Source organism: Heterodontus francisci, chromosome 26, assembly GCF_036365525.1.
Source record: "Heterodontus francisci isolate sHetFra1 chromosome 26, sHetFra1.hap1, whole genome shotgun sequence".
Classification (NCBI taxonomy): domain Eukaryota; kingdom Metazoa; phylum Chordata; class Chondrichthyes; order Heterodontiformes; family Heterodontidae; genus Heterodontus; species Heterodontus francisci.
Window position 1 is genome coordinate 15,083,577 of NC_090396.1, and position 27,593 is coordinate 15,111,169.

The 27,593-nt window shown below is 46.0% G+C and overlaps 2 protein-coding genes across 2 annotated transcripts; one reads left to right on the forward strand and one right to left on the reverse strand.

Annotated features, from left to right (window-relative positions):
• Positions 1-217: 217 nt before the first annotated feature.
• Positions 218-18,150, reverse strand: LOC137384188 (BTB/POZ domain-containing protein KCTD2-like). Its single transcript, XM_068057828.1, has 6 exons — positions 17,908-18,150; positions 15,058-15,166; positions 9,157-9,248; positions 3,861-3,956; positions 1,066-1,191; positions 218-751 (listed from the first exon to the last, which is right to left on the reverse strand). Exons 1-6 carry the CDS (start codon positions 18,106-18,108, stop codon positions 722-724), a joined length of 654 nt encoding a protein of 217 aa, XP_067913929.1. The 5' UTR covers positions 18,109-18,150; the 3' UTR covers positions 218-721.
• atp5pd (ATP synthase peripheral stalk subunit d) lies at positions 18,150-27,593 on the forward strand. The gene is made up of 6 exons (XM_068057829.1): positions 18,150-18,254; positions 23,179-23,309; positions 24,328-24,424; positions 26,452-26,523; positions 26,641-26,703; positions 27,387-27,593. Exons 2-6 carry the CDS (start codon positions 23,188-23,190, stop codon positions 27,516-27,518), a joined length of 486 nt encoding a protein of 161 aa, XP_067913930.1. The 5' UTR covers positions 18,150-18,254; positions 23,179-23,187; the 3' UTR covers positions 27,519-27,593.

The following is a 27,593-nucleotide window of genomic DNA, read 5'->3' on the forward strand; positions in this document are numbered from 1 at the left end:
ACCTGTACTGTACTTCAGTGTTATACGCAGTTCCATTTAACTTCATCAACAAAACCCAAATTTGGAAGAACACGACAGTTCGAATTGGCAGAATTTGATAATTCTGTACATACAGCCTAACAGTTCAGTGACAATACTGAGTGGTTTAATCATCACATCATTGTGAGATAAAAAGTACAGTGACCCAATGCAAGAGGAAAAAAAACATCAACAAGAATTGTGGAATAAGTGTTTACTCAATAATTACAATACAGCATCCTTTCCCTCCCCTCAAAACCCACCTTAAGGTCATTGAGTGAAATCCATGCACACAATGCTCCATCGGAAGAACAGACAGGAATTCTCACAAAGCAGACACAATGAAATGACTGTGGCTCTGCTTCCTAGTTGCCAAGGAATGAGCAACATCACAGGTCCATTAAAGGCAATTAAATGCATTGGTTGAATATATATATATTACACAACAACAAAACGACATGGGGAGATTTGGCCGCTTTTACAATTAATTCTTGAGAGAAGTGCTGTGAGCCTCTCATAGGCTTCAAGCGAAAGGCAGACAGGTTGAGTTCTTCAGTAAAGTGAGCTCACTGATCAGGGAGGCCCTTGCGAACTGAAAGCATCGAGGCTGGTGTCAGACTATGGCAAAGGTTTGGTGTCCCCAGCAAGTGAAGGATTCCTCTTCAAGGTACGGAATGTAAACAGCAATTCCGATCCAGTAAGGTCACATTCTGGAGCCTCGCTCTTGCAGAATCTATGTTTCCAAAAAAAATATCGGGAGACAAGTTCATTAGAAGTTTTTAAGGAGTAGGAAAAAGTTGGTAGGTCAAACAAACCCAACTGTTTCGGTAGATTTCAAACCCACTGTGTCAAAATAACCCCCGATCCCTTCTCGCCAGGGGTGCGTCAGTCTCCATATTCGTATGTTCCACATTCTAACCAGTAACAACAAAACGCAAAGAATATCTCAAACTGCCTCAACTTGACTGCATGAGGTTGGCACGTCTTGCGACGGTGAGAGCAAGCGAGTGAGAGAGAACAAGAGGTGAATGGAGGGCAGAGTGGTACCTTGGCTTTTTCACTGGGCTCTATGACAATTCCATTCGTTGAGTTATTCAGCTCCCTGGAGACAACGCAGAGGAATTCAGCCTGATCTTCGTTGCCATAGTTGTAGGAGGATCCGATGCTAATGAGCTGAGAGAGAACCACAGAATTTAAATTAGAGAGGGAGAGAGAGTGATCAAGATCACACCTTACAGAATGACATTTATCTGGAATACTCCGCATCACTACAAGTGTGCGGACAAACACTGACTACTTGTGCAAGCAAAAAATGCCAGGTTTCTCACTAAATCAGTGCCCAACATATTGAAGACAAAATAAGGAAATAACTTAATCTTCTCATTTAAAGCTTCACAAAAATGCACACTTGTTGCAGTTTTAATTAACAGTAAGATAGATTTTAATGCCTTTATCTTTCTGAAATTGACTCACTGGCCCTCCCCCCGCCCCCCCCCCCACAACGCAATGTAAAACAAAAATTGTAATGTGACCTAAAGGCCTGCTCAGGTCAGGAAAAAGAACCCTACCTGAACCCGACTGATCCATAGCAGACCTGAGCCCGACCCGACCATCCCTTTACTTACCTTTCGACTGGGAAGCTCCAGCGCATGCGTGATGACGTCACAGTAACGTCACTCACTCACTGCGCTGACTCAGTTTTGTCCTGGACTCCCAGCTTTGGTAAGTTTTTCAATTTCAATACTTACCAGCAGAGCACTTACCGTGTGTGTCCGGCCCGACCCAGACCTGACCCGAGCCCAAAAGCCGGACCCGGAAGAGGGTCCCGACCCGACCTGAACCCAACACATGTCGTCAGGTCCCGTCGGCTCCGGGTCAGGTAGCAGGCCTTCAATGTGGCTCCCCATGTGGAAAGGTTGGACAACTCTGGTTTATATGAACAATGGTTATAGGGGCCTACAGGATGACATGGACACCTCCTATCCTAACTAACATTGGGATGTAGAGGGATACAGGACAACTCCTAGGTAACTAATATTGGGATGTAGAGGGATACAGGACAATTCCCATCCTCCCTAAAATCAGGATGTAGAGGGATACAGGACAACTCCTACCTACCTAATATTGGGATGTAGAGGGATACAGGACAATTCCCATCCTCCCTAAAATCAGGATGTAGAGGGATACAGGACAACTTCCATCCTACCTAATATTGGCATGTAGAGGGATACAGGACAACTCCCATCCTACCTAATATTGGGATGTAGAGGGATACAGGCCAACTCCCATCCTACCTAATATTGGGATGTAGAGGGATACAGGACAATTCCCATCCTCCCTAAAATCAGGATGTAGAGGGATACAGGACAACTCCCATCCTACCTAATATTGGGATGTAGAGGGATCCAGGACAATTCCCATCCTCCCTAAAATCAGGATGTAGAGGGATACAGGACAACTCCCATCCTACCTAATATTGGGATGTAGAGGGATACAGGACAACTCCCATCCTACCTAATATTGGGATGTAGAGGGATACAGGACAACTCCCATCCTACCTAAAATCAGGATGCAGAGGGATACAGGACAACTCCTAGGTACCTAATATTGGGATGTGGAGGGATACAGGACAATTCCCATCCTCCCTAAAATCAGGATGTAGAGGGATACAGGACAACTTCCATCCTACCTAATATTGGGATGTAGAGGGATACAGGACAATTCCCATCCTCCCTAAAATCAGGATGTAGAGGGATACAGGACAACTTCCATCCTACCTAATATTGGCATGTAGAGGGATACAGGACAACTTCCATCCTACCTAATATTGGGATGTAGAGGGATACAGGACAACTTCCATCCTACCTAATATTGGGATGTAGAGGGATACAGGACAACTTCCATCCTACCTACTATTGGGATATAGAGGGATACAGGACAACTCCTAGGTACCTAATATTGGGATGTGGAGGGATACAGGACAATTCCCATCCTCCCTAAAATCAGGATGTAGAGGGATACAGGACAACTTCCATCCTACCTAATATTGGCATGTAGAGGGATATAGGACAATTCCCATCCTCCCTAAAATCAGGATGTAGAGGGATACAGGACAACTTCCATCCTACCTAATATTGGCATGTAGAGGGATACAGGACAACTTCCATCCTACCTAATATTGGGATATAGAGGGATACAGGACAACTTCCATCCTACCTAATGTTGGGATGTAGAGGGATACAGGACAACTTCCATCCGACCTACTATTGGGATATAGAGGGATACAGGACAACTCCCATCCTACCTAATATCGGGATATTGAGGGATACAGGCCAACTCCCATCCTACCTAACATCGGAATGTAGAGAGCCACAGAAGCAGACCTCCCCAACAGTTCCAACAAACCTAGGCAAAACTTTGTCTCTTGTACACTCAACTGCCTCTTTCACCAAATAACATACCCTATTTCCACTTGAATTTGCCAACTGTTCACCTTGCACTGTATCCCTGAGCAGTCTGTTGCACACATTCCCCACCCTCCGCGTCAAGTACTTAATTCTGACTGATTATCTTCTCTCCTCTGTGATTAAGCCCCTGGTTAGGCTTTATGTTTATCTCCACTTCTTACTATTTAAATCTATCTATTTCCCTCAGAATCCCGACACCTCGGTAACAGGCCCCTCAGTGTAGATATCGGCTGTGACTCCAATTCCTAGTTTTCGTTTAGTTGCCTTCAATGTACCCTTGGAACTGTGGTTGTACGGTCTGCTTATGGTTTCAACGAGCTACACGGCCAATACTGCAGATCCCTAGTAAACAGTGACAGAAAATTGAGATGGTACCTGCTCAAATTTCCAACCATCTGACATTGTAGAAACCATCTGGGTAAGTTCCTCCTCCTGACACTGCAGGACACGGTAAACGTGTTTAACTGGACCCTGTAGAGTGGACGTCACACTATTAAATACACTTGCATGGTAGTTCTCATTAATGCTCAAAGCAGTCAGACACTAACACTATGATCTTTCCTCATCAGTGCATTGGGCAAGTGTACATCTTAGTTCTTACTATGAGGCAGGATATGACAGAACCACCAGACCAGAAGGTTCCAACTCTGACCTCTGGTCTGTGCTGAGTTAGCTGATCTCATGCTGGGTTACTAAAAATTCACTCTCAGGATGTGGTTGTTGTTGACAAGGTCAACATTTGTTACCCATTTCTAGTTTCCCTTGAGAAGGTGGTGGTGAATTGCCTTCTTGAATCGCTGCAGTCCGTGAGTGTAGGTATACCCACAGTGCTGTTAGGGAAGGGGTTCCAGGATTTTGACCCAGTGACAATGAAGGAATGGTAATATATTTCCAAGTCAGTACAGTGAGAGACTTGGAAAGGAACTTGCAGGTGGTCCCATTTGTCTGCTGCCATTATCCTTCTAGGAGGTAGAGGTTGAGAGTTTTGAAGGTGCTGTCAAAGGAGCCTTGGTGAGTTGCTGCAGCGCATCTTGTAGATGGCAAGCACTGCTGCCAATGTGCACCGGTGGTGGAGGGAGTGAATGTTTAAGGTGGTGGATGGGCCGTGGATTGCTTTGTCCTGGATGGTTTTGAGCTCATGCAGTGTTATTACAGCTGCACTCATTTAGGCAAGTGGAGAGTATTCCATCAGATTCTGGCTTGAGCTTTGTAGGTGGCTTTGGAGATTCAGGAGGTGAGTTACTCACTGCAGAATTCCCAGTCTCTGATCTACCCCAGGAGCCACAGTATTTATGTGGCTGGTTCAATAGAGTTTCTGGTCAATTGTAATCTTCCCCTACCCCACCCCAAGAATCTCGATGGTGGGGAATATGGCAATGGTAATGCGAATGAATGTCAAGGGAAGATAGGTAGACTCTCTCTTGTTGGAGATGGTCATTGCCTGGCACTTGTATGGCACAAATGTTACTTGCCAGAGCTCAGGGCCTGGGCAGCTAAAGCTACGGTTGCCAATACTTGATCGATTAAAATTGGGGATGCACATAAGGCCAGATTTGGAGGAACACACAGATTCCAGAGGGTTGTCGGGCTGGAGCAGGTTACAGAGATAGGGAGGGGCATGGGAATGGAGGGATTTGAAAACAAAGCTGAGAATTTTAAAATTGAGGCATTGCTGGACCAGGAGCTAATGTGGTCAGCGAGCACAGGAGTGATGGGTGAACAGGACTTGATGTGCATTAGGACATGGGCAGCAGAGTTTTGGATGACCTCAAATTTATGGACGGTAGAAATGGGAGGCAGCCAGGTGTGTGTTGGAATGGTCAAGTCTCGAGGTAGCAAAGGCATGGATGAGGTTATCAGCAGCAGACGAGATGAGGAAGGGGCAAAGTCATGAGATGCTGTGGAGTGGAAATAGATGATCTTAGTGCTGGAATTCTCTCCCTCCTCTAAGATGCTCTTTAAAGCTCTTTGACCAAGTTTTTGGTCATCTGCCGTAATTTATTTGGCTCAGCGTCAAATTTTGTTTGAGGAATTTCTTTACTCAGAGGGTGGTGAATCTGTGGAATTCTCTACTCCAGAGGGCTGTGGAAGCTCAATCATTGAGAATGTTCAAGACAGAAATCGATAGATTTCTGAACAGAGGTAGATAATCAGCCATGATCTGTTTGAATGGCGGAGCAGGCTCGATGGGCTAAATGGCCTACTCCTGCTCCTATTTCCTATTATCCTATTTCCTATAACACTCCTGAGAGTCGCCTTGGGATGTTTGACTATGTTAAAGGGGCTATATGGAGCGGCACAGTGGCGCAGTGGTTAGCACCACAGCCTCACAGCTCCAGCGACCCGGGTTCAATTCTGGGTACTGCCTGTGTGGAGTTTGCAAGTTCTCCCTGTGTCTGCGTGGGTTTCCTCCGGGTGCTCCGGTTTCCTCCCACATGCCAAAGACTTGCAGGTTGATAGGTTAATTGGCTATTGTAAATTGCCCCTAGTATAGGTAGGTGGTAGGGAAATATAGGGACAGGTAGGGATGTGGTAGGAATGTGGAATTAGTGTAGGATTAGTATAAATGGGTGGTTGATGGTCGGCACAGAATCGGTGGGCCGAAGGGCCTGTTTCAGTGCTGTATCTCTAAATATAAATACAAGATGTTGCTGTTGCAACTCATCACCCCAAGCCTGCACGCAGCATCTGGAGAATTGCGAATGAAACTGAGCACTGTACAATCATCAGCAAACATCTCCATCTGAATTTGAGATAGAGGGAAGGTCATTGAAAAAGCAGCTGAAGGTCAGTAAGTTGAGCCTGGGATGAGGCCCTTAGGAATTCCTGCAGCGATGGCCTGGGACTGAGATGATTGGCCTCCAACAATCACAACAATTTTCCTTTGCACTAGGCATGACTAGAACAGTGGTGATTTTTCTCCCTGATGCTACTGACTTTAGTTTTACTAGGACTCCTTGATGTCACACTTGTCAAATGCTACCTTAATGTCAAGAAGCTGTTAAATGGACACTTGAGTAATAATGATCTAATTGGACATAGTCAACATAGATTTATGAATGGGAAAACATGCTTGAGGAACCTGTTGCAGTTTTTTGAGGATGTTACTAACAGAAATGATGAAGGGGAATCGGTTGACATAGTATACTTTGATTTTCAGAAAGCTTTCGATAAAGTCCCCCACAGGAGGTTGGTTAGCAAAATTAAAGCACATGGGATAGGAGGTAATATACTGGCATGGATTAAGGATTGGTTAACAGGCAGAAAACAGACAGTAGGAATAAACGGGCCATTCTCTTTAGCAGACTGTGACTAGTGGGGTACTGCAAGGATCAGTACTTGGGCCCCAGCTGTACACAATATATATCAATGATTTGGATACGGGGACCAAATGTAATATTTCCAAGTTCACGAATGACACCAAACTAGGTGGGAAGATGCAAAGCGGCTTCGAGGGGATTTGGACAGACTTAGTGAGTGGGCAAGAACGTGTCAGACGGAATATAATGTGGAAAAATGTGAGGTTATCCACTTTGGTAGGAGGAACAGATGTGCAGAGTATTTCTTAAATGGTAAGAGATTAGAAACTGTAGATGTACAAAGGGACCTGGGTGTCTTCATCAATAAGTCACTGAAAGGTAACATGCAGGTGCAGCAAGCAATTAGGAAAGCTAATGGTATGTTAGCCTCTATTGCAAGAGGATTTGAGTAGAGGAATAGCGAAGTCTTGCTTCAATTGTATGGAACCTTGGTTAGACCGCACCTGGAGTACCGTATGCAGTTTTAGTCCCTTTACCTTAGGAAGGATATTATTGCCATAGAGGGAGTGCAATGAAGGTTCACCAGACTTGTTCCCGGGATGGTGGGACTGACCTATGAAGAGAGATTGTGGAAACTGGGCCTGTATTCTCTAGAGTTTCAAAGAATGAGAGGTGATCTCATTGAAACCTACAAAATACTTAAAGGGATAGACAGGGTAGATGCAGCTAAGATATGGTTGGGGAGTCTAGAACCAGGGGACACAATTTCAAAATAAGGGGGAAGCCACTTAGGACCGAGATGAGGAGAAATTTCTTTACTCAGAGGGTTGTGAATCTTTGTAATTCGCTATCCCCGGGAGCTGCAGAAGCTCAGTCATTGAGTCTGTTTAAAACAGAGATTGACAGATTTCTAAATACAAGTGACATAAAGGGATATGGGGATAGTGTGGGAAAAAGGCATTGAAGTGGATGATCAACCATGGTCGTATTAAATGGCAGAGCAGGCTCGATGGGCTGAATGGCCTAATCCTGCTCCTATGTTTATTTTATTTATTTATTTAGAGATACAGCACTGAAACAGGCCCTTCGGCCCACCGAGTCTGTGCCAACCAAGAACCACCCATTTATACTAACCCTACAGTAATCCCATATTCCCTACCACCTACCTACACTAGGGGCAATTTACAATGGCCAATTTACCTATCACCTGCAAGTCTTTGGCGGTGGGAGGAAACCGGAGCACCCGGCGAAAACCCACACAGTCACAGGGAGAACTTGCAAACTCAGCACAGGCAGTACCCAGAATTGAACCCGGGTCCCTGGAGCTGTGAGGCTGCGGTGCTAACCACTGCGCCACTGTGTTTCTATGTTCCTAAGGGCAGTTACCCTCATCTCAGCTACAAAATTCAGCTCTGTGTCCATATTTGGACCAAGGCTGTGATGAGGTCTGGAACTCCAACCAGGAGGTGGGGAAATAAAAGCAAAATACTGCAGATGCTGGAAATCTGAAATAAAAACAAGAAATGCTGGAAATACTCAGCAGGTCTGGTAGCATCTGTGGAGAGAGAAGCAGAGTTAACGTTTCAGGTCAGTGACCTTTCATCAGAGCTGGCAAAGGTTAGAAATGTAATAGGTTTTTAAGCAAATAAAGTGGGGGTGGGGTAAGAGATAACAAAAGGGGTGTTGATAGGACAATGTCACAGAGAATAAATGACAAGGTCAAGGAGCAAAGGCAAATGGTATGTTAATGGTGTGCTGCAAGACAAAGTGTTAGTGCAGAACAGGGTGTTAATTGACAGAAAAATGAACAGTCCCAAAGCACAAACATGAAAAAGTGGGCAAGCACAAGGTAAAAGAAAAAAAAATGATGAAACAAACTAAATTAAAATTAAAAAGTAACTGAAAATAAAAAGGAGGGCCCGTCATGCTCTGAAATTATTAAACTCAATGTTCAGCCGGCAAGCTGTAGCGTGCTTAATCGGTAAATGAAATGCTGTTCCTTGAGCTTGAGTGGGGTTACTAGCTTTCTGGTAGCAGGTTGATGTTTTGTTTGGTCTATGGTTAGAGTTGCCACCTTTTGGTGAACCTGGTCAGGGATTGTGCATAAGGGAGGCTGTGTTTTTATTGGCACATCCCAAACAGCCTCCGAAAGGTTATAGAACATGCTGACTGCACATTTAGTGCTGAATTCACACGAACACTTACAATTTAAAAAGATTATTTTTAGAACCTCCGTTCTCCAACCACACTTCACTGTCCTAGGGACAGTAACGTGTGTCAAACACTCAGGTAATCCCCATGTTTGCACTCTGCCATTGTGTGGTGTAAATGCAGACTGGTTTTCAGAGAGTTGTCAGAAACCCAGGCTTTAGGTACCTGGTTCTGATGAAATAAATGGCCAAACAGCTCACCTGTGAGGTCCTGTTCTCCAGGTCCCGAATGCGTTCTTTGACCAACCGAACAAGTAACGCAATATTATAGAATTCCGCCTCCTCCAGCACTCCTGGAAAAATACAGCAGGGATTAGAAAGTAGTCAGACAGGGCCTGCCTCCACCAGCAATAGGTTCACAAGCCCAGTGACCACTCAGCATCAGTTCAAGCACTGCCTCAAACAGAAAATTCTACCAACAAGGCAGTTTTTCCCAGCTCCATCCGCCAGACACTTTGACAACTGAATGGCATGCACAGCACAGAGATGTCCAAAGTACAGCCCTTTGGTCTCCTGAATTTTCTCAGCTCTGGATCTGATCCTTGAACCACAGGCAAGGGGTCAGCTCTACTTGGGCTTATATTTTGCATTCCCTGGCTTGTCCTGTTTGAAATTTGTGGGTCACAGACTGTTGTTGCCTCACTAATAGGGAAGCCTTAAACTAGAACACCAAGAGTGTCAGGAACTTGCAATCGATGCAAAGTCATGGGAATGTGGATTTAAACTTTAGAGCACAGGCTTTCCCCATTTTGCAATATTTTCCATTCATTTAAGTTAATGAACAAAGCATTGCAAGCTGGAGCAGGAAACCCCGGCCTATACCTGGTTCCACGCTACACATCTACCCAGCCACAAAGACAGTAAGATTGGATATTCTTGCATTTACTTCCCATTTTACTCTGCTCAGCCTGGTTGGGTACCTGCAATGCAGGCACAGACTCTTCATCTGAACTTCATAATTTAAAAAACTGCAGTAATGTGGGCTCAAAAAAAGGAAAGGTCTCGAAGGGAAGGTTCCTCCTTAATTTAAAGAATGCCAGTCACTCATTAAAGGTGACTGTTTTGAACAGCATGCTTTGAATTCTTAGTCATTACAGATACATTTATGGATCATGGAGGTTTTGAAGTAGCAAATTCAGCTTCAGCTCTTTATGTTGTTTAGGTGTAATCAATATCCAACCCTCACTCCGTGTCCATTACCCAACCTCATCATAGAATCATAGAATGCCTACAACACAGAAGGTGGCCATTTGGACTGTCGTGTCTGTGCTGGCTCTCTGCAAGATCAACTCACCTAGTCCTCGGCCTTTCCTCGTATCCCTCCAAATTGTTTCTCTTCAGATAATTATCCAATTCTTTTCTGAAGGCCCCAATTGATTGTGCCTCCACCACACTCTCAGGCAGTGCATTCAATATCCTAACCACTCGCTGCGTAAAGGAAGATTTTCCTCATATCACCTTTGGTTCCTTTGCCAATTACCTTAAAATGCTTTCCTTCGGCCAATGGGAACAGTTTCTCTCTATCTACTCTGACTAGACCCCTCATGATTTTGAACACCACTATCAAACCTCCTCTTACCCAAGGAGAACTTTTTCTCCTTCATCTTACTCTCTACCTCTTTAGTTATCCAGGGAGCTTTGGATTTGTTTACCCTACCTTTCCCCCTTGTGGCCAATACCCAACCTCACTCAATACTCACTACCCAACCTCAGTATCCAATACCCAACCTCGCTCAATACCCAAACTCACTCACCTCCCAGCTTTCTCATTCAACAGGGACAGGGCTCTAATCCAGGTACTTGGAAGACTTCACGTTTGCTTCAGGTTGCTGCAGCGATCCTGGCCTCTCCCCATGCATCGCATCTGATGCAAATGTAATTTCAGCTGCTCCAAATCATCTTCTGCAGCAGTCAAGGCAATGTGTCATCAGGCCCACTGACATCAGACACTTAGAAAACCTAAATCAAGCCCCACATGTCAATAGTAAAACTACTGCTTATAATGGAAGCTATTGACACCTCAACTGATGTGTATTGGATAAGGGTTTTCTACATGATTTTTCAATTTGGGCAGATATTTCAGCTAAATCTGTAACACACTAAGCCACAGCTGGCCATGGTGTTTTGAATGACACTTCTAGGGCACTTGCTTTTTCTATGTTACTTATGCAACAAAGTCTTGACCTCATCAACAAACCAAATACTTGCTAAGTATTTTGTGTGCGTATCAAGGCGAGGTTGTTAGTGCTGGGTGACGCAGCACTTTTCATTTCATGCACCCAGTGTCAGCATCATTGGAGCAGAAGCAGCTCATTGGTCTACTAAACCCATAAATTTTGTTCAGTGTGTCAGCCCTATGCTAATCATAATCTCGTGCCTTTTCTCTTAACACTGAACATAACCTTAAATGTCCAACACTCCTCCCTCTACCTACACCAGATTAGCAGGCCATTTGCTGATTGTAGGATGCTGGAATGTGCTGTTAAATGTTCCACCTCCAGTATTAACTGCGGCTCAGTGTTAGCACTCTAGCCTCTGTGTTAGAAGATTATAGGTTCAAGTCTCACTCTAGAGACTTGAACCATAATCCAGACTGACACTCCAGCATAGTACTGAGGGAGCACTACAACATCAGAGATGCTGTCTTTTGGATGTTAAACCAAGGCCCCATCTGTCCTGTCAGGTGGACGTAGAAGATTGAATCCTGACCAATATTTATCCCTCGATCAACATCACTAAAACAGATTATTTGGTCATTATCACATTGTTTCTGGGAGCTCGCTCGAGTCGCTCTGAACAGGCTCCAGAAGCTGGCCGAGCGCGTCTACCCTGAGGCACAGTGTGGCTTTCGTGCAGAGAGATCGACTATTGACATGCTGTTCTCCCTTCGTCAGATACAGGAGAAATGCCGTGAACAACAGATGCCCCTCTACATTGCTTTCATTGATCTCACCAAAGCCTTTGACCTCGTCAGCAGACGTGGTCTCTTCAGACTACTAGAAAAGATCGGATGTCCACCAAAGCTACTAAGTATCACCTCATTCCATGACAATATGAAAGGCACAATTCAACATGGTGGCTCCTCATCAGAGCCCTTTCCTATCCTGAGTGGTGTGAAACAGGGCTGTGTTCTCGCACCCACACTTTTTGGGATTTTCTTCTCCCTGCTGCTTTCACATGCGTTCAAATCCTCTGAAGAAGGAATTTTCCTCCACACAAGATCAGGGGGCAGGTTGTTCAACCTTGCCCGTCTAAGAGCGAAGTCCAAAGTACGGAAAGTCCTCATCAGAGAACTCCTCTTTGCTGACGATGCTGCTTTAACATCTCACACTGAAGAATGCCTGCAGAGTCTCATCGACAGGTTTGCGTCTGCCTGCAATGAATTTGGCCTAACCATCAGCCTCAAGAAAACGAACATCATGGGGCAGGATGTCAGAAATGCTCCATCCATCAATATTGGCGACCACGCTCTGGAAGTGGTTCAAGAGTTCACCTACCTAGGCTCAACTATCACCAGTAACCTGTCTCTAAATGCAGAAATCAACAAGCGCATGGGTAAGGCTTCCACTGCTATGTCCAGACTGGCCAAGAGAGTGTGGGAAAATGGCGCACTGACACGGAACACAAAAGTCCGAGTGTATCAGGCCTGTGTCCTCAGTACCTTGCTCTACGGCAGCGAGGCCTGGACAACGTATGCCAGCCAAGAGCGACGTCTCAATTCATTCCATCTTCGCTGCCTTCGGAGAATACTTGGCATCAGGTGGCAGGACTATATCTCCAACACAGAAGTCCTTGAAGCGGCCAACACCCCCAGCTTATACACACTACTGAGTCAGCGGCGCTTGAGATGGCTTGGCCATGTGAGCCGCATGGAAGATGGCAGGATCCCCAAAGACACATTGTACAGCGAGCTCGCCACTGGTATCAGACCCACCGGCCGTCCATGTCTCCGTTATAAAGACGTCTGCAAACGCGACATGAAATCGTGTGACATTGATCACAAGTCGTGGGAGTCAGTTGCCAGCATTCGCCAGAGCTGGCGGGCAGCCATAAAGACAGGGCTAAATTGTGGCGAGTCGAAGAGACTTAGTAGTTGGCAGGAAAAAAGACAGAGGCGCAAGGGGAGAGCCAACTGTGCAACAGCCCCAACAAACAAATTTCTCTGCAGCACCTGTGGAAGAGCCTGTCACTCCAGAATTGGCCTTTATAGCCACTCCAGGCGCTGCTTCACAAACCACTGACCACCTCCAGGCGCGTATCCATTGTGTCTCGAGATAAGGAGGCCCAAAAGAACATTGTTTCTGGGAGCTTGCTGTGCACAAACAAGCTGCCGCATTTCCCTACAACTGTCTGCACTTCTAAACTACTTTGTTGTTTGTAAAGCTCTTTGGGATGTCCCGAGGTTGTGAAAGGAGCTATATAAATGCAACTTCTTAGTCGCTAAACACTAATTTAGGACCTAAAAATTCAGCCTGGCTCAGAATCTAATTATAATAATTTAGTCACCTCAATGAGCTAGCCCACAATAGGCTAATGTTCCAATCTACGTCAGGGTCAACGGTCTAACAAAGTATCCACCTGAATGTTCTCACCAATGTCTGGGTTACTATGGTTCGGAGGGGCCGGGCTGTGCGCCAAAAACTGAAAGGAGCGAGCAGCCATGGTGAAACAGAAACTGGTCATGTGGGAGTAGCACTCCCTCTCCAGGGCAAGAACCTAGTCATCAAGTGCGAGGCACTCTCCGTGTTGCTGTACGTGGCGCAGGTTGGCTCATACCCCACCCCTGCGCAGTGGGCATCATCCGAGCCAAATTCCACTTTATCTGGAGATCGAAAATGGACCATGTCCGCAGGGACACTATATTCAAACTTCTAGATAAGGGGGGGGAAAAACGTACCCAATGTCACCCTCAACCTGATGGCCAGCTTTGTCTGCGGCTGCATCAAGCTATAGGTAGACCCCTTGTACGCAAACACCAAGTGTCACTACGTGCTGCAGTTCTATCTGCCCCCAGTGTTGCAAAGGATGGGTCTGGCCACGTTGCTGCGGAATGCTCCATTCAGTTGGACCGTGCCATACCACCTATCACTCGTGGAAAAGTCTATGCAGCAAGCACCTTTGATCACAAGTCCATCAGGTAGTGGTCTGCACGTAACATCCGCGAAGCCCTGCTGGAAAAACTGATGGTGCATCCTGTCGGATGGTTCCCTGAGCAGACTATCAAACTCATTTGGCAGAATGTCTCATCAACAGAACTTTCAAACAAGCACCAAGATGCAGCTTGACTGGTGGTAAGAAGGGCCCTCCCCGTGAGATCCTTCCTGCACACCTGGAGTCCCACCGCCTCCACATGCTGCCCACGAGGCAGCTGTGGTGGGGAAGAGACCGTCATGCACCTCCTCCTGGAATATGCCTTTGCAAAGCAGGTCTGGAAAGAGATGCAGTAGTTTGTGTCGAGGTTCATCCCAAGCAGCTCTGTAACACAGGAGTCTGCGCTCTACGGGCTGTTCTCAGGGACGCACACCGAGATAAACATCAACTGCTGATGGAGAACCATCAACTTGGTGAAAGACACACTTTGGTCTGCCCGTAACTTGCTGGTTTTCCATCGCAAAGAGTTGTCCACAACCGAGTGTTGCAGACTGGCACATTTCAAGGTCCAGGACTACGTGCTGAGGGACGCACTAAAGCTTGGGGCAGCCACAACAAAGGCTCAATGGGGAAAGGTCACTGTGTAAGGTCCCCCACCATAGTATACAGAGGGTCTCGAACCCATGTAAAACCCCTTGGGTGTATGCACCAGAGAATGTTTTTGATATGTAATGCCAACGTACATTGTATATAAAATGGAATGGCAGGAGTTGTGAAGCACCTCAAGTTCTGTATCAAAAGAAACTGAACTTTATTGCACTCTGAAATGTCCAATTTGAATTGTTTCGTAATGTATTTTTTAACAAATTTTATGAATAATGTATATTTTTGGGGAAAAAATGTCTGGGTGACTTTCCTTGCCCATGTCCAGTCTACCCCCTTGTTAATGTTTTACTGTCAGTTTCTGACAGTGTGTGGCAGGTTATATTTCAGCAGGTTTTTAGCTCTCACCCTCCTCTGCCAAGTCCTTGTTAATGATCAATTTGCCATGTCGCAGGTAGTTGAGGATCGGGCCAAAGTAACTCGGGTCTCTGTCTATAAGATAGGCACCAGTTTCATCCTGTAAAACACGGAGAGAAAATGGAACACAGAATTAACCACAATATGAAAGGACCTCACACGATCCAAAGCCGAGCTTTGAATGTGGTGCAGTGGGGAACGAGCGAACTGTGAAAAACACCAAGTGCAGAATTATAAGAACATAAGAAATAGAAGCAGGAGTAGACCCTCGAGCCTGCGCCACCATTCAATATGATCATGGCTGATCTTCTGCCTCAACTCCACTTTCCCACTCGCTCCCCATATCCTGAGATTCCCCGAGAGATCAAAAATCTGTCTATCTCAGTCTTGAATATACCCAACCGCTGAGCATCCACAAACCTCTGCGGTAGAGAACGCCAAAGATCCACAACCTCTACAGTGAAGAAATTTCTCCTCCTCAAAGTCCTAAATGATCGACCCCTTAACCTGAGGCTGTGGCTCCATGTTCTAGATACCCCAGCCAGAGGAAACAATCTCTATGTCTACCATACCAAGCCCCTTCAGAATCTTGAATGTTCCAATGTGATCACCTCTCATTCTTCTAAATTCCCGAGATTCTAAGCTCAATTTACTCAGCCTTTCATCCCGACAACCCTCTCATCCCAGGAACCAATCTAGTGAACCCTTGCTGTACCTTCTCCAATGCAAGTATATTGTTCCTTAAATATGGAGATCAAAACAACACACAGTACTCCAGGCATTGTCTCACCAAAGCCCTATACAATTGTAGTAACACTTCCTTATTCTTGTATTCGAAGCCCCTTGCAATAAAGGCCAACATGTCATTTGCCTTCCTAATTGCTGACTGTACCTGCCTGCTAACTTTCTGCGTTTCTTGTAAAGGTATACCCAAGTCCCTCTGAATATCAACATTTACAAGTTTCATGCCTTTTAAAGAATATTCTCTTTATGTGCAGATCCTGGAGGAAAGTTTGCAGACCAGGAAGATCTCTCTCTTTTGCGCAGGGCATTCATCGTCCCGCTGACCAAGATGGGCAATTTCTGCCTACTTAAGAACTGGTGCCTAGTCTCTCTCTCTCTCCATCCTCAGCAATGGACTACAAGATATTTTCCAGGACCATGTCTACTTGCCTTGGTACCAAAGTTCCATCTAAGCTGTGCAGCCACGCGGCTACCCAGCAACCCTGAAGTTCCTGTGTAAGGGAAATTAATGGGGCTGTCTCTGCACAGGCCTAGCATGGAGGTTGCCCTCTTGGCTTACGCTGAAGATATCCTCCTCAAGGTCACGGATCCCATTGACTTGCAGAGGATGCGCAAGCGTCAGCAGGTCTATTTCACCGTGATCAACAGGGAGGAATGTTCTGGTCTCCTGGTGGGTCGGTGGCGGCTCAACTCCCTGCCAGAGGAATTCGGGCCTTTTGCCTGGAGCACCACCCACCTTCTCTAACTGGGAGTTTGCTGAGGATGCCTGGCCAGTGAACTGACAAGAGCTGAAGGCCAAGGTCACCGCTCACCTAGGGCACTGGACAGGACTCCTCCGAGTGCTGTCCTACAGGGGTTGAGCAATGGTCATAATCCAACTGGTGACCACTGTGCTGTGGTACTGGATACTCACTTTGGTCCCTCCCCTGAGTTTGACCCCAAGGTAGCGAGGAAGCTCAATGACCTCTGGGACAAAAGGCAGCAGTGGGTCTCTGTTACAGCGCTGAGTCTCCCGCTTAGGGAGGATGTTCAGGCGTTGGTATGCTTTCACACCCAGGCTGCGACTTTCCACCTTCAGAAGCTGCAGAGATACCTGTACGTTGAAGATCTTCCCCGATGGTATGTATTTCTTCCACCTGCATGGCCTCAATTATGATATGCTTTATAAACATTTATAAACCTGGGGGGGGGGGGGGTCTCAGTGCATCCTTGCTTGAGCTGCCTGCCTTTTACTGGGAACTGATCAGGGTCTGGTACATAATTACCTCCAGTCACAGCTCTCCCCCATCAGGAGCAGCAGCTATCCTCAAGGAGTCCCTGCTAAGGAATCCAGACCCCTACAAATGTGGACTCAGGTGGCTGATGGAGAGCAGGCTTCGGTTGGCAAGGTAACCAAAGTCAGGGACGTACTGGATGGCGGAAGAGTGGGCTAGATGCTGCCAGAGGAACTGTGTCCTGGCGCAGCACCCAGTTCATGGCAAGGACATTCAGGTGCTAAAAGTGGCACTCTGCACCGACTCCAATTCAATCGTGTGGACTATTCCCATCCGAGCTGACCCTGCTCAGACAGAATTTCTCAACTTACCAGATCCCGAAAACTCCCTGGGGAGCTGGTGCCTCACAACTTGAGCCATCGCTCAGAAATCCCCTCCACACCATTCCATTCTGCGTGCAGGGGATTTCTGTACGGGCTGTGTCTGCACTCTCCACTTCCTCACCCATGTCGCAGCCTGTCATCTTGCCATCCGGAAGAGGCGGGGGTCCCCAGTGGAGGACTCTCTATGTGAATCTCCTTCCTTTTCCATGGGGGTTTTACTGTGAAGGGGCTTACACAGGGCAGTCGTAGACAACAAATATTTAAACAGATTCACAGACTCCCGTGCCACCTGCAATTTCTACCGCCTGGAGGAGTCCGTGTTTTATTTCTACATGGAGTGTGAGATCTGGCAGCCCCTTGTCCACTATTTTTGATCAGGAGGGATTACTGATCACCACAGAAACGGGAGGGATATTGATCACCAGGACAGGAAGAATGATTGATCATCACGGAAACGGGAGAGATAATGGATCACCATTGAAACGGGTGACCATCATTACCTTATCGGAGTCCAGGTCCGGGTCCTCCTGGCACAGGCGGCACAGGAAAGATTTGGGATCCCTGCACAGAGTTTGTTTGGTGCTGACAAAATACGTTCCACCCACATTCAGACGGACCCATTTGTTGGCGGGTTTCTCACCAGACCCGGGAGCGCTCGCGCCATTCCCGCTTGGAAGCCCCGAGTTTTGCAGCTCCGCCATCACACCGCCATTTCCGGAAATGCCGGGTTAACCTTATACATCAGATCTGCTTCCGGGGTTAGGGTGATGTATTTCCGCTTCCGCATCGCCATCTTGCCGTCCTTGGTGGATTTAGGAATCGCTTTGCAACTGCTGGCAGGGCACAGGTGAGAGGGTTTCCTGCGGGGTCTTAGCGATTTACAATCTATATTAATGATTTAGATTTAGAGACAGAGAGTAATGTATCTAAGTTTGCTGACGATACAAAGTTAGGTGGTAATGTAACCTGTGAGGAGGACGAATATAGACAGGTCAAGTAAGTGGTGAACAGGGTGTCAGATGGAGTGCAATGTGGGGAAGTGTAAGGTTATTCATTGGTAGTCAGAACAGAAAACCAGAATTTTTTTAAAAGGCCGGAAACTTGTAAATGCTGATGATCAGAGGGACTTTTATGAGGAACACAAAGTTAGAGGGGGTGACTGTGGGATGGGGAGGGGAGGGGGATGGGAAGAAAAAGGGAGAGGAGGGGGATGGGAAGAAAAAGAGAGGGGAGGGACAGGTGAGCATAACTGTCCTTGACATCAAGGCTGCATTTGGTCAAAATGTGGCTTCAAGGAGTCCTAGTAAAATTGAAGTCAGTGTGAATCAGGGGGAAAACTTCACTAGTTGGAGTTGTACTTAGTACAAAGGAAGATGTGATTATTGGAGGCTAATCATCTCAGTCCCAGGACATCACTGCTGGAGTTCCTCAGGACAGTGTCCGAAGCCCAACCATATTCAGCTGCTTCATCAATGACCTTTCCTCCATCCTAAGGTCCGAAGTGGGGATGTTCGCTGATAATTGCAGTGTTCAGTACCATTTGTGACTCCTCAGATACTGATGCAGTCGTGCCCATGTGTAGCAAGACCTGGACAACATTCAGGCTTGTGATGAATCGTGGCAAGTAACATTTGTACCACACAAGTGTCAGGCAATGACCATCTCCAACAAAAAATCCAACCACTCCCCCTTGAACACCCGAATAGGCAGATAGGCCCTTGGTTTAATGTCTCATCTGAAAGGTGGCACCTCTGGCAGTGCAGTACCCTCACTGCTGCGCTGGAATGTCAGCTTAGATTTTTTCATTCAAGTCCTGGAGTGAAATTTAAATTGGCACTCCATCCACAAACAATCAAGCGGGCTGCTTTGTCGTGGATGATGTTGAGCTTCTTGAGTGTTGTTGGAGCTGCACCCATCCAGGCAAGTGGAGAGTATTCCATCACACTCCTGACTTGTGCCTCGTAGTTGGTGGACAGGCTTTGGGGAGTCAGGTGGTGAGTTACTTGCAGCAGGATTCCTAGCCTCTGACCTGCTCTTGTAGCCATAGTATTTATAAGGCTATTCCAGTTCAGTTTCAGGTCAATGGTAGCCCCTAGAATGTTGATAGTGGGGGATTCAGCGATAGTAATGCCATTGAATGTCATGGGGAGATGGTTAGATTCTCTCTTGTTGGAGATGGTCATTGCCTGGCACCTGTGTGGCACAAATGTTCCTTGCCACTTATCAGCCCAAGCCTGGATATTGTCTAGGTCTTGCTGCATTTCTGCACGGACTGCTTCAGTATCTGAGGAGTTGTGAACGGTGCTGAACATTGTGCAATCATCAGCGAACATCCCCACTTCTGACCTTATGATTGAAGGAAGGTCATTGATGAAGCAGCTGAAGATGGTTGGGCCTAGGACACTACCCTGAGGAACTCCTGCAGTGATGCCCTGGAGCTGAGATGATTGACCTCCAACAACCACAACCATCTTCCTTTGTGCTAGGTACGACTCCAACCAGCGGAGAGTTTTGCCCCTGATTCCCATTGACTCCAGTTTTGCTAGGGTCAAGGACAGAATCTATTTGGTTACAGCTAAGACACAATAGAGGTACCATTACATTGTTGGGTGTATTGTATAGGTCACCAACTAGTGGGAAAGATATAGAGGAACAGATTTGCAAGGAAATTACAGATAGGTGTAAGGATTATAGAGTGGTTATAATGGGGGACTTTAATTCTCCTAATATAGACTGGGATAGTAATAATGTAAAGGGGCAAGAGATTCTATAGAGTTTATTCAGAATTTTCTGCATCAGTATGTTTCCAGTCCAATGAGGAAGGAGGCATTTTTGGATCTGGTTCTGGTGAATCCAGTGGGTCAAGTGAATCAGGTGTCATGAGGGAAACATTTAGGGGACAGTGACCACAGCATCATAATTTTAATTTAGCCATGGAAAAGGAGAAGGTGCAATCCAGACTAAAAATAATTAATTGTTAAATGCCAACTTCAATGAGGTGAGTGTGGATCTGGCCCAAGTAAATTGGAATCAAAGATTGGCAGGCAAAACTGCACAATGGACTGCCTTTAAATCGATGATATTTTGGGGGAAAGGTAGGGCAAAAGAAATAGTTTCCTGGATGATGAAAGAGAGAGTAAGATTAAGCAGAAAAAGGATGCATATGACCAATGTCAGGTGGATAAATAGAATTGAGAACCAGGGTGAATATAGAAGATTCAGAGCGGAGGCGAAAAAACAAATGAGAGAAGCAATGCGCTTGAACTGGTGTACATGGATTTCCAAAAGGCATTTGATAAAGTGGCATCATAGCAGGCTTGCAGCAAAGTCAAAACCTATGGAATAAAAAGGACAGTAGCAGCAGGGATATAAAATTGGCTGAGTGCCAGGAAGCAGAGTAATGAGGAATGAATGTTTTATTAGACCAGAGGAAGGCATATAGTGGGGTTCCCCAAGGGTTGAGTGTTAGGACCACTGTTTTTCCTGATATATATTAATGACTTGGACTTGGGTGTACAGAGCATAATTTAAAAATTTGCAAATTACACAAAATGTGAAAGTATTGTGAGCTGTGAGGAGAATCGTAATAAACTTCAAGAGGATGTACTCAGGCTGGTGGATTGGGAAGACAAGTGGCAGGTGAAATTTAATGCAGAGAAGCGTGAAGTGATTCATTTTGGTAAGAAGAAAGAGGAAAGACAATATAAATTGAAGGATACAATTTTAAAGGGGGTGTGATAGCAGAGGGACCTGTGAGTATATGTGTACAAATCATTGAAGGTTGCAGGGCAGGTAGAGGCAGTGGTTAATAAAGCATATAAGACCCTGGGCTTTATAAGTAGGGGCATAGAGTACAAAAACAAGAAAGTTATGATAAACCTGTATAAAACACTGACTTGGCCTCAACTGGAATATTGTATCCAGTTCTGGGCACCATACTTAAAGTAGGGTATTAAGGCATTAGAGAGGGTACAGGAAAATTCATGAGAACAGTTCTAAGGATGAGGAACTTCATTTAGTTGGATAGGTTGGAGAAGCTGGGGTTGTTCTGCTGGGAGAAGAGAAGATTAAGAGGAGATTTGATAGAGGTGTTCAAAATCATGAGGGGTCTGGACAGAGTAAGTAGAGAAATTGTTCCCATTGACAGAAGGATTGTGAATAAAAGGATACTGATTTAAGGTGATTTGCAAAAGAAGCAACAGCGACCTGAGGAAAACACTTCTTACACAGCAAGTGGTTAGGGCCTGGAATGCATTGCCTGAAAGTGTGGTGGAGGCAGATTCAATCATGGCTTTTAAAAGAGAATTGAACAATTATCTGAAGAGAAAAAATTGGCAGGGATGTAGGAAACAGGCGGTGGAGTGGGACTAGGTGAGTAGTTCTTGCAGAGAGTTGGCACAGACACGATGGGCCGAATGGCTGCCTTCTGTGCTGTAACTATTCTATGACATTCAAGAGCATTACTATTGCTGAATTCCCCATCAACAACCTGGGGTTTACCATTGGCCAGAAGCTTAACTGGAGCAGCCATTAAAATACAAGAGCAAGTCAGAGGCTGGGAATTTTGTGTTGAGTAACTCACTCGATGACTCCCCAAAATCTGTCCACCAACAACAAGGCACAGGTCAGGAGTATAATGAATATCTCCATTTGCCTGGTTCAGTGCAGCTCCAATAACACTCAAGACGTTCGACACCATACAAGACAAAGCAGCCCCTTGATTGGCACCAATCCACCACCTTAAACATTCACTCCCTTCACCACTGACACACAGTGGCAGCAGTGTGTACCATCTACAAGACGCATTGCAGTAACTCGCCAAGCCTCCTTCGACAGCACCTTCAAAACCCACAACCTCTTCCACCTAGAAGGACAAGGGTAACAGACGCATGGGAACACCAACACCTGCAAGTTCGTCTCCAAGCCTCACACCATCCTGACTTGGAACTATATCGCTGTTCCTTCACTCGCTGGGTCAAAATCCAAGAACTCTCTCCCTAACAGCACTGTGGGTGTACCTACACCCCAAGGACTGGAGCGGTTCAAGAAGGCCACCACCTTCCCAACAAATGGGCAATAAATGCTGGCCTTACCAGCAATGCTCACATCCTATGAAAGAATAGAAAAAAAGCAAGGAGATGGGGTGGCTGGGTGGGGAATGAGGTTTGTTCAATGGGTGATCTTTATATTCACCTAAAAGTATTGCTGGTATAGAGGAAGCCCTGGATCACCATCAAAGGACTTAAATATGTATGAAAGATTAAATTTAAACCCGTATTCGGGAGAATGTCTTTACTCCAACAGTGAGATATTTGGAATAACCTGCAGGATAGGGGAGTAGAGGCAGTGCCATGATACTGGAGGGATGGGCTCTGATTGGACAATTCAGAGAATCGTACAGCACAGAAAGAGACCATTAGCCCATCGAGCCATGCTAGAGGGTAGGCTGTGATTTGAGAACGACTACAAATTTTAAGATGAACACAGGTGCCTGTATTTTGATGCGTTTGTGAGCTGCATTACTGTTACTGGTCTCATTAACAGTTCCCAATATTGCTGGCTCTGATGTGGCAATTAGAGAGACGAGAAGTGCAATTTCACTGATAAGTACATGGGGAAGGCAGAGAAAATGAGCAATCAATGCTCCAAACATTGTCACCTTGAAAGGAAGCCATAAGCTATACTATTAGCACAGCAGTGCTTGTGCTTGGATGTACCATTGTGGCTCTGATTTTCCTGGTCTCAGTCTCTCAGATATTCTGTTTTTCTAGACGGCGAAGATGTCAAGTCGACGAATTGCCATGAAAGCTGTCGACTGGTTGGCGTTTGGCGAGCGGGTCCCACCCAACCAGAGAGCTATGTTTAATGCACTGAAAACCCGAAGTGATGCTCTATCCAGCAGGTCAGTGTCCCCCATCTCAGTACTGGTTACCAAGTACATTCCCAGTACAGAAATGTGGTCTGATGTAAATCAATAGCAGGCGAGTGTCCTCAGTCTGAAATGCCGACAAAGATCCCTTAGTACTTCCCCCACCACCCCCCCCCCCCCCCCCCCCCCACCAAATATTGTTTGTGCTCATTGGCATCAATGTTGAGGATGGAACATTTTCCATTTCAGGCACCCAGCGTCAGCATCAATCACTGCCAGGACAGGTGCAGCATAGGTTAGATACATAGAATATGCAGCACAGAAACAGGCCATTCGGCCCAGCCATTCCATGCTAGTGTTAATGCTCACCTGAGCTGCCTCTTATCCTTCCTCATTTTACAGCACAACCCCCTATTCCTTTCTCACTCATCTGCTTATCTAGCTTCCCCTTAAATATATCTATAGTATTTACCTCAACTACTCTCTATGGATGTGAGTTCCACCTTCTCATCATGCACTGGTAAAGAAGTTTCTTATGAATTCCCTACTTAATTATATTGATGGCCCTAGTTTTGCTGGAAACACTAAATAAAGCTCCATCTACACTGCCCCATCATACTCGCCTGGGGCAGGTACAGCACAGGTTAGATACAGAATAAATCTGCTATGCAATCCCATCAAATCCTTGCAGGGTATGTATTGCAGTGGATGATGTGACATGAGAAAGCGCTTTACTGTTTTTGAACCGCTGCTGAATCTGAGCTAAATGCTGACACTGTGCTTAAAATGTAAAGTGTACCATTCCCAGCCCTAATATCACCAATGTAAGAACAGAAAAAACTCAACACCTAGTATGTTTGGCAGCATCTGTGGGGAGAGAAATAGAGTTAACGTTTCAGGCTGATATTGCCTCCTCTTGAGCACAAAATTCAAGCAAAAAAGCAATAAATTTCCTCCTCGTGAGCATGGCTCTTTAAAGGTGGGGTAAAGAGGGGTATCTGTTTGGGGGTCCCTGCTTGGTGGTCACAGCCTGCTGTTTGTTTTCCCACAGGTTGACGTCACTTGCAGAGAAACCTCCAGCCATTGACTGGGGCTATTACCAGAAAGTGATTATGAAGGCTGGTATGGTGGATGAGTTTGAAAAGAAGGTGATGGAGTAGTTCTGTGTCTGTTTGGACAGCTGGAGGCTCTTTAAACCTGAATATCTTGAATGCTTTTAAAAGGGATAGCTGCTTGAAAAGAACAATATTAGAAGGTATGGGGTGTGAAGAGAGTGGGATCAGATTAGGTGGGGTATGGAGAGTAAGTAGGATTTGACTAGTATATACAATGGGATGGAAAGTGAGCAGGAGGGTAGGATTAGACGAGGTGTGATATTGAAGGGTATGGGGAGTGAGAGAAAGAGTGGGTTTAGACAGGGTGGCATATTAAAAGGGTCTGGGGAGTTAGCAAGAGATTGGGATTAGACTTGATGGCTCGTGTAGAGAAAAATACCAGCCCAATAGCTGGTTTCTGGGCTGGAATATTTTCTACTCTGGTATTTGTTGTGGTGAGCCCTGTTTCTCCATCGCTTAAGGAAGAAAAAAAATCAAACCAACTGAATGGTGATGAATCACCTCTTCAGATGGATTCTTTCATCATTTTGGGGCGGTGCAGTGGTTAGCACCGCAGCCTCACAGCTCCAGGGACCCGGGTTCGATTCTGGTACTGCCTGTGCGGAGTTTGCAAGTTCTCCCTGTGACCGCGTGGGTTTTCGCTGGGTGCTCCGGTTTCCTCCCACAGCCAAAAGACTTGCAGGTGATGGGTAAATTGGCTGTTGTAAATTGCCCCTAGTTTAGGTAGGCGGTAGGGAATATGGGATTACTGTAGGGTTAGTATAAATGGGTGGTTGTTGGTCGGCACAGACTCGGTGAGCCGAAGGGCCTGTTTCAGTGCTGTATCTCTAAATAAATAAATAAAAATAAAATCTCCCAGTGATTTGCAAAGTGTGATTTTTACCTTTTATTGGAGGAGTGCATTTGCACAGGTTCAGTTCTGTGGGTGCCAGGCACTTGTGCCTCCCAATTGGTTGGCTATTCGAACACACTGAGCATCACAGCCCAGGACAATCCTGTTCTTGGCTGATGTCCCCAAATATTTGCATGCCAGCTGGAGTCTCTGTATGGTGACCAGCAATGGAGCTCCAGCTAGGTTTTCTGCTGTCTAACCTAGGGAGCCAAGGCATTCCAACACTGAGACCAGTTAACTCGGCACAGGTGGGAATTGAAACTGGCGTCTTGAGGTGTGAATGATGTGTTTATGCACTGCACCATCAAACAGTTTTGATGAAATGGGGCCTTAACCTGTTCCCAAGGTATTTGCTGCAGAGAACCAGCCATAGCCTACTCGTACCTTACAGATATATGAAAATAATGTTTTGGTCCATCATGACTGCCCCACACACATACCTAGAGTATCTTGACGAGATCCTTCCTACACCCTGACCTGCACCCTCCCCACCAGCTGTGCAATCTCCTGGAAGAGGCAAAAAAAAAACAAGGGCCAAAAAGTGATGGAAAAACCTGGAAATTCCTCTCTGACCCCCTCAGGCAAACAAAACCCAAACAGGGCATCACACTGACTGTCCATACGTTAACCACTAATCCACTCGCCTTCTATATGATGCAATCTCGTCCCCAGTCAGGAACTTGCCCAGCTCCCTCTTGAAGGCTTGGAGCAAGTCAGCACCAACCACACCAGCCAACATTCCAGTGGTTTATTGCTGTATTTAGATGCATTTATGGAGAAGCTAGACAAACACCTGAGAGAAATGAATAGAAGGATCTGTTGATGGAGTTAGATGATGAAAGATGGTAGGAGCTTTGTGTGGAGTATAAACAGCAGCATAGACTTGTTGGGCTGAATGGCCTGCTTCTGTGATCTAGGGTCTATGTAACATTCCTACTCTTGTGTAGTTTAAGTGCATGTCCACTGAATTTCAATACAGCTGAGAGGTAGGGCAAGGAAGTGGGACACCAGCTATCTTCCCCCAATACACTTCTAGATATCTGTATCATATTTCTCAGTGCAGCAGTATGTAATTGTAATACAAGTCGTCTGTTTAATAAGACGGGGATGGGTTGCAGGAAGAGTTGTGACTGATGTTTTCATTTTATATTTTCTCTTGTCCAAACAGTATAATGCTTTGAAGATTCCGGAACCCATTGACACACAGATCGAGAAGATTAATGCTCAGGAACAAGAGGCTGTGAGTTACGAGCCTTTTTTATTGTATTGGGGACGGATCTATCGTGTCGTACAGTCAAATCAACTCCTGTAATACACTGGGTCTACATTCAATTAACAGTTACTTTTTATTCAACAGAACAAGAGTGCTCAGTCCTATGCCCAGGCTTCTAAGGAGCGCATTTCCAAATGTGAGAAGGAGGTAATGCAACTGCGTGTCTACCTGTGTGTCTCGCGGGCGCTGGCCCTAGCAGGGGCATGGGTCCCAGGGGCATGGGTTCCAGGGACACAGGTTGTTCTGATATATTAGGGGTGTAGCCATTGTTCAGTGAGTGCCAGCAAGCTGCTGAAGTGTGGGGGGGATTTATTGCAGCATTTGACCATGTCCTCATTTGCTAGTTACATGTGTATTTCCCAGCAGGGTCACTGGATGACACCAGCCCTGGTTGTTTTTATCTCCTTTACCAAGACCTGGGTCACCAACGCAAATTTTTACCTTCTGAGACCTGCGAAGCCAGCACAGCCTGTGAATTGAACCGTGGCCCTTCTGGTCTTTCGGGCACCATTACATGTTGGCTTTACCACTGACACCCTGGAGAACTTAACCAGGTTTGATTGGATTAGCGTGTAACCATCACAGCTAAACCCAATCCTGATTGTGTCCCCGCCCAACCTTTATGCTGCTGGGAAAAGTACAAAGTAGACACAACCAGAATCCTCTGAGGTCAGGACTAGTGAGCATATTGGAGGGCGAAGTCTACAAGGAGGTTTTATGTGGGTGAGGGAGGGTGTGGGTGTCGATTCCCAGAGGGAAGACATACCATTTGGTTATCAGTGTGCTGTTGTACATTTTCTCATTCATTCTGCTCACTTGCTGTTTTCCAGCTGGCGAAATTCAAAAGCATGGTTCCATTTGACCAGATGACCTTGGAGGATCTGAACGATGCTTTCCCTGAAACCAAACTGGACACGGTGAAGTATCCCTTCTGGCCGCACAAGCCCATCAGTGAGCTGTAACCATCGCCTGCTGCAGCCTGTGCTCTCTACAAAGTATCTTTATCTCTTGTAAAATAAAGCTATGTTCAGTGTTGA

Excerpts from the sequence above, each read along its gene's own strand:
- atp5pd (XM_068057829.1), top strand. The coding sequence starts at position 23,188 with ATGTCAAGTCGACGAATTGCCATGAAAGCTGTCGACTGGTTGGCGTTT. Across the intron at positions 24,425-26,451 it reads TGGATGAGTTTGAAAAGAAG|TATAATGCTTTGAAGATTCC; the intron begins GTGATGGAGTAG and ends TTGTCCAAACAG. Across the intron at positions 26,704-27,386 it reads TTTCCAAATGTGAGAAGGAG|CTGGCGAAATTCAAAAGCAT; the intron begins GTAATGCAACTG and ends GCTGTTTTCCAG.
- LOC137384188 (XM_068057828.1), bottom strand. The coding sequence starts at position 18,108 with ATGGCGGAGCTGCAAAACTCGGGGCTTCCAAGCGGGAATGGCGCGAGC. Across the intron at positions 15,167-17,907 it reads CGGACCTGGACTCCGATAAG|GATGAAACTGGTGCCTATCT; the intron begins GTAATGATGGTC and ends CGTGTTTTACAG. Across the intron at positions 9,249-15,057 it reads CAAGGACTTGGCAGAGGAGG|GAGTGCTGGAGGAGGCGGAA; the intron begins GTGAGAGCTAAA and ends GTATTTTTCCAG.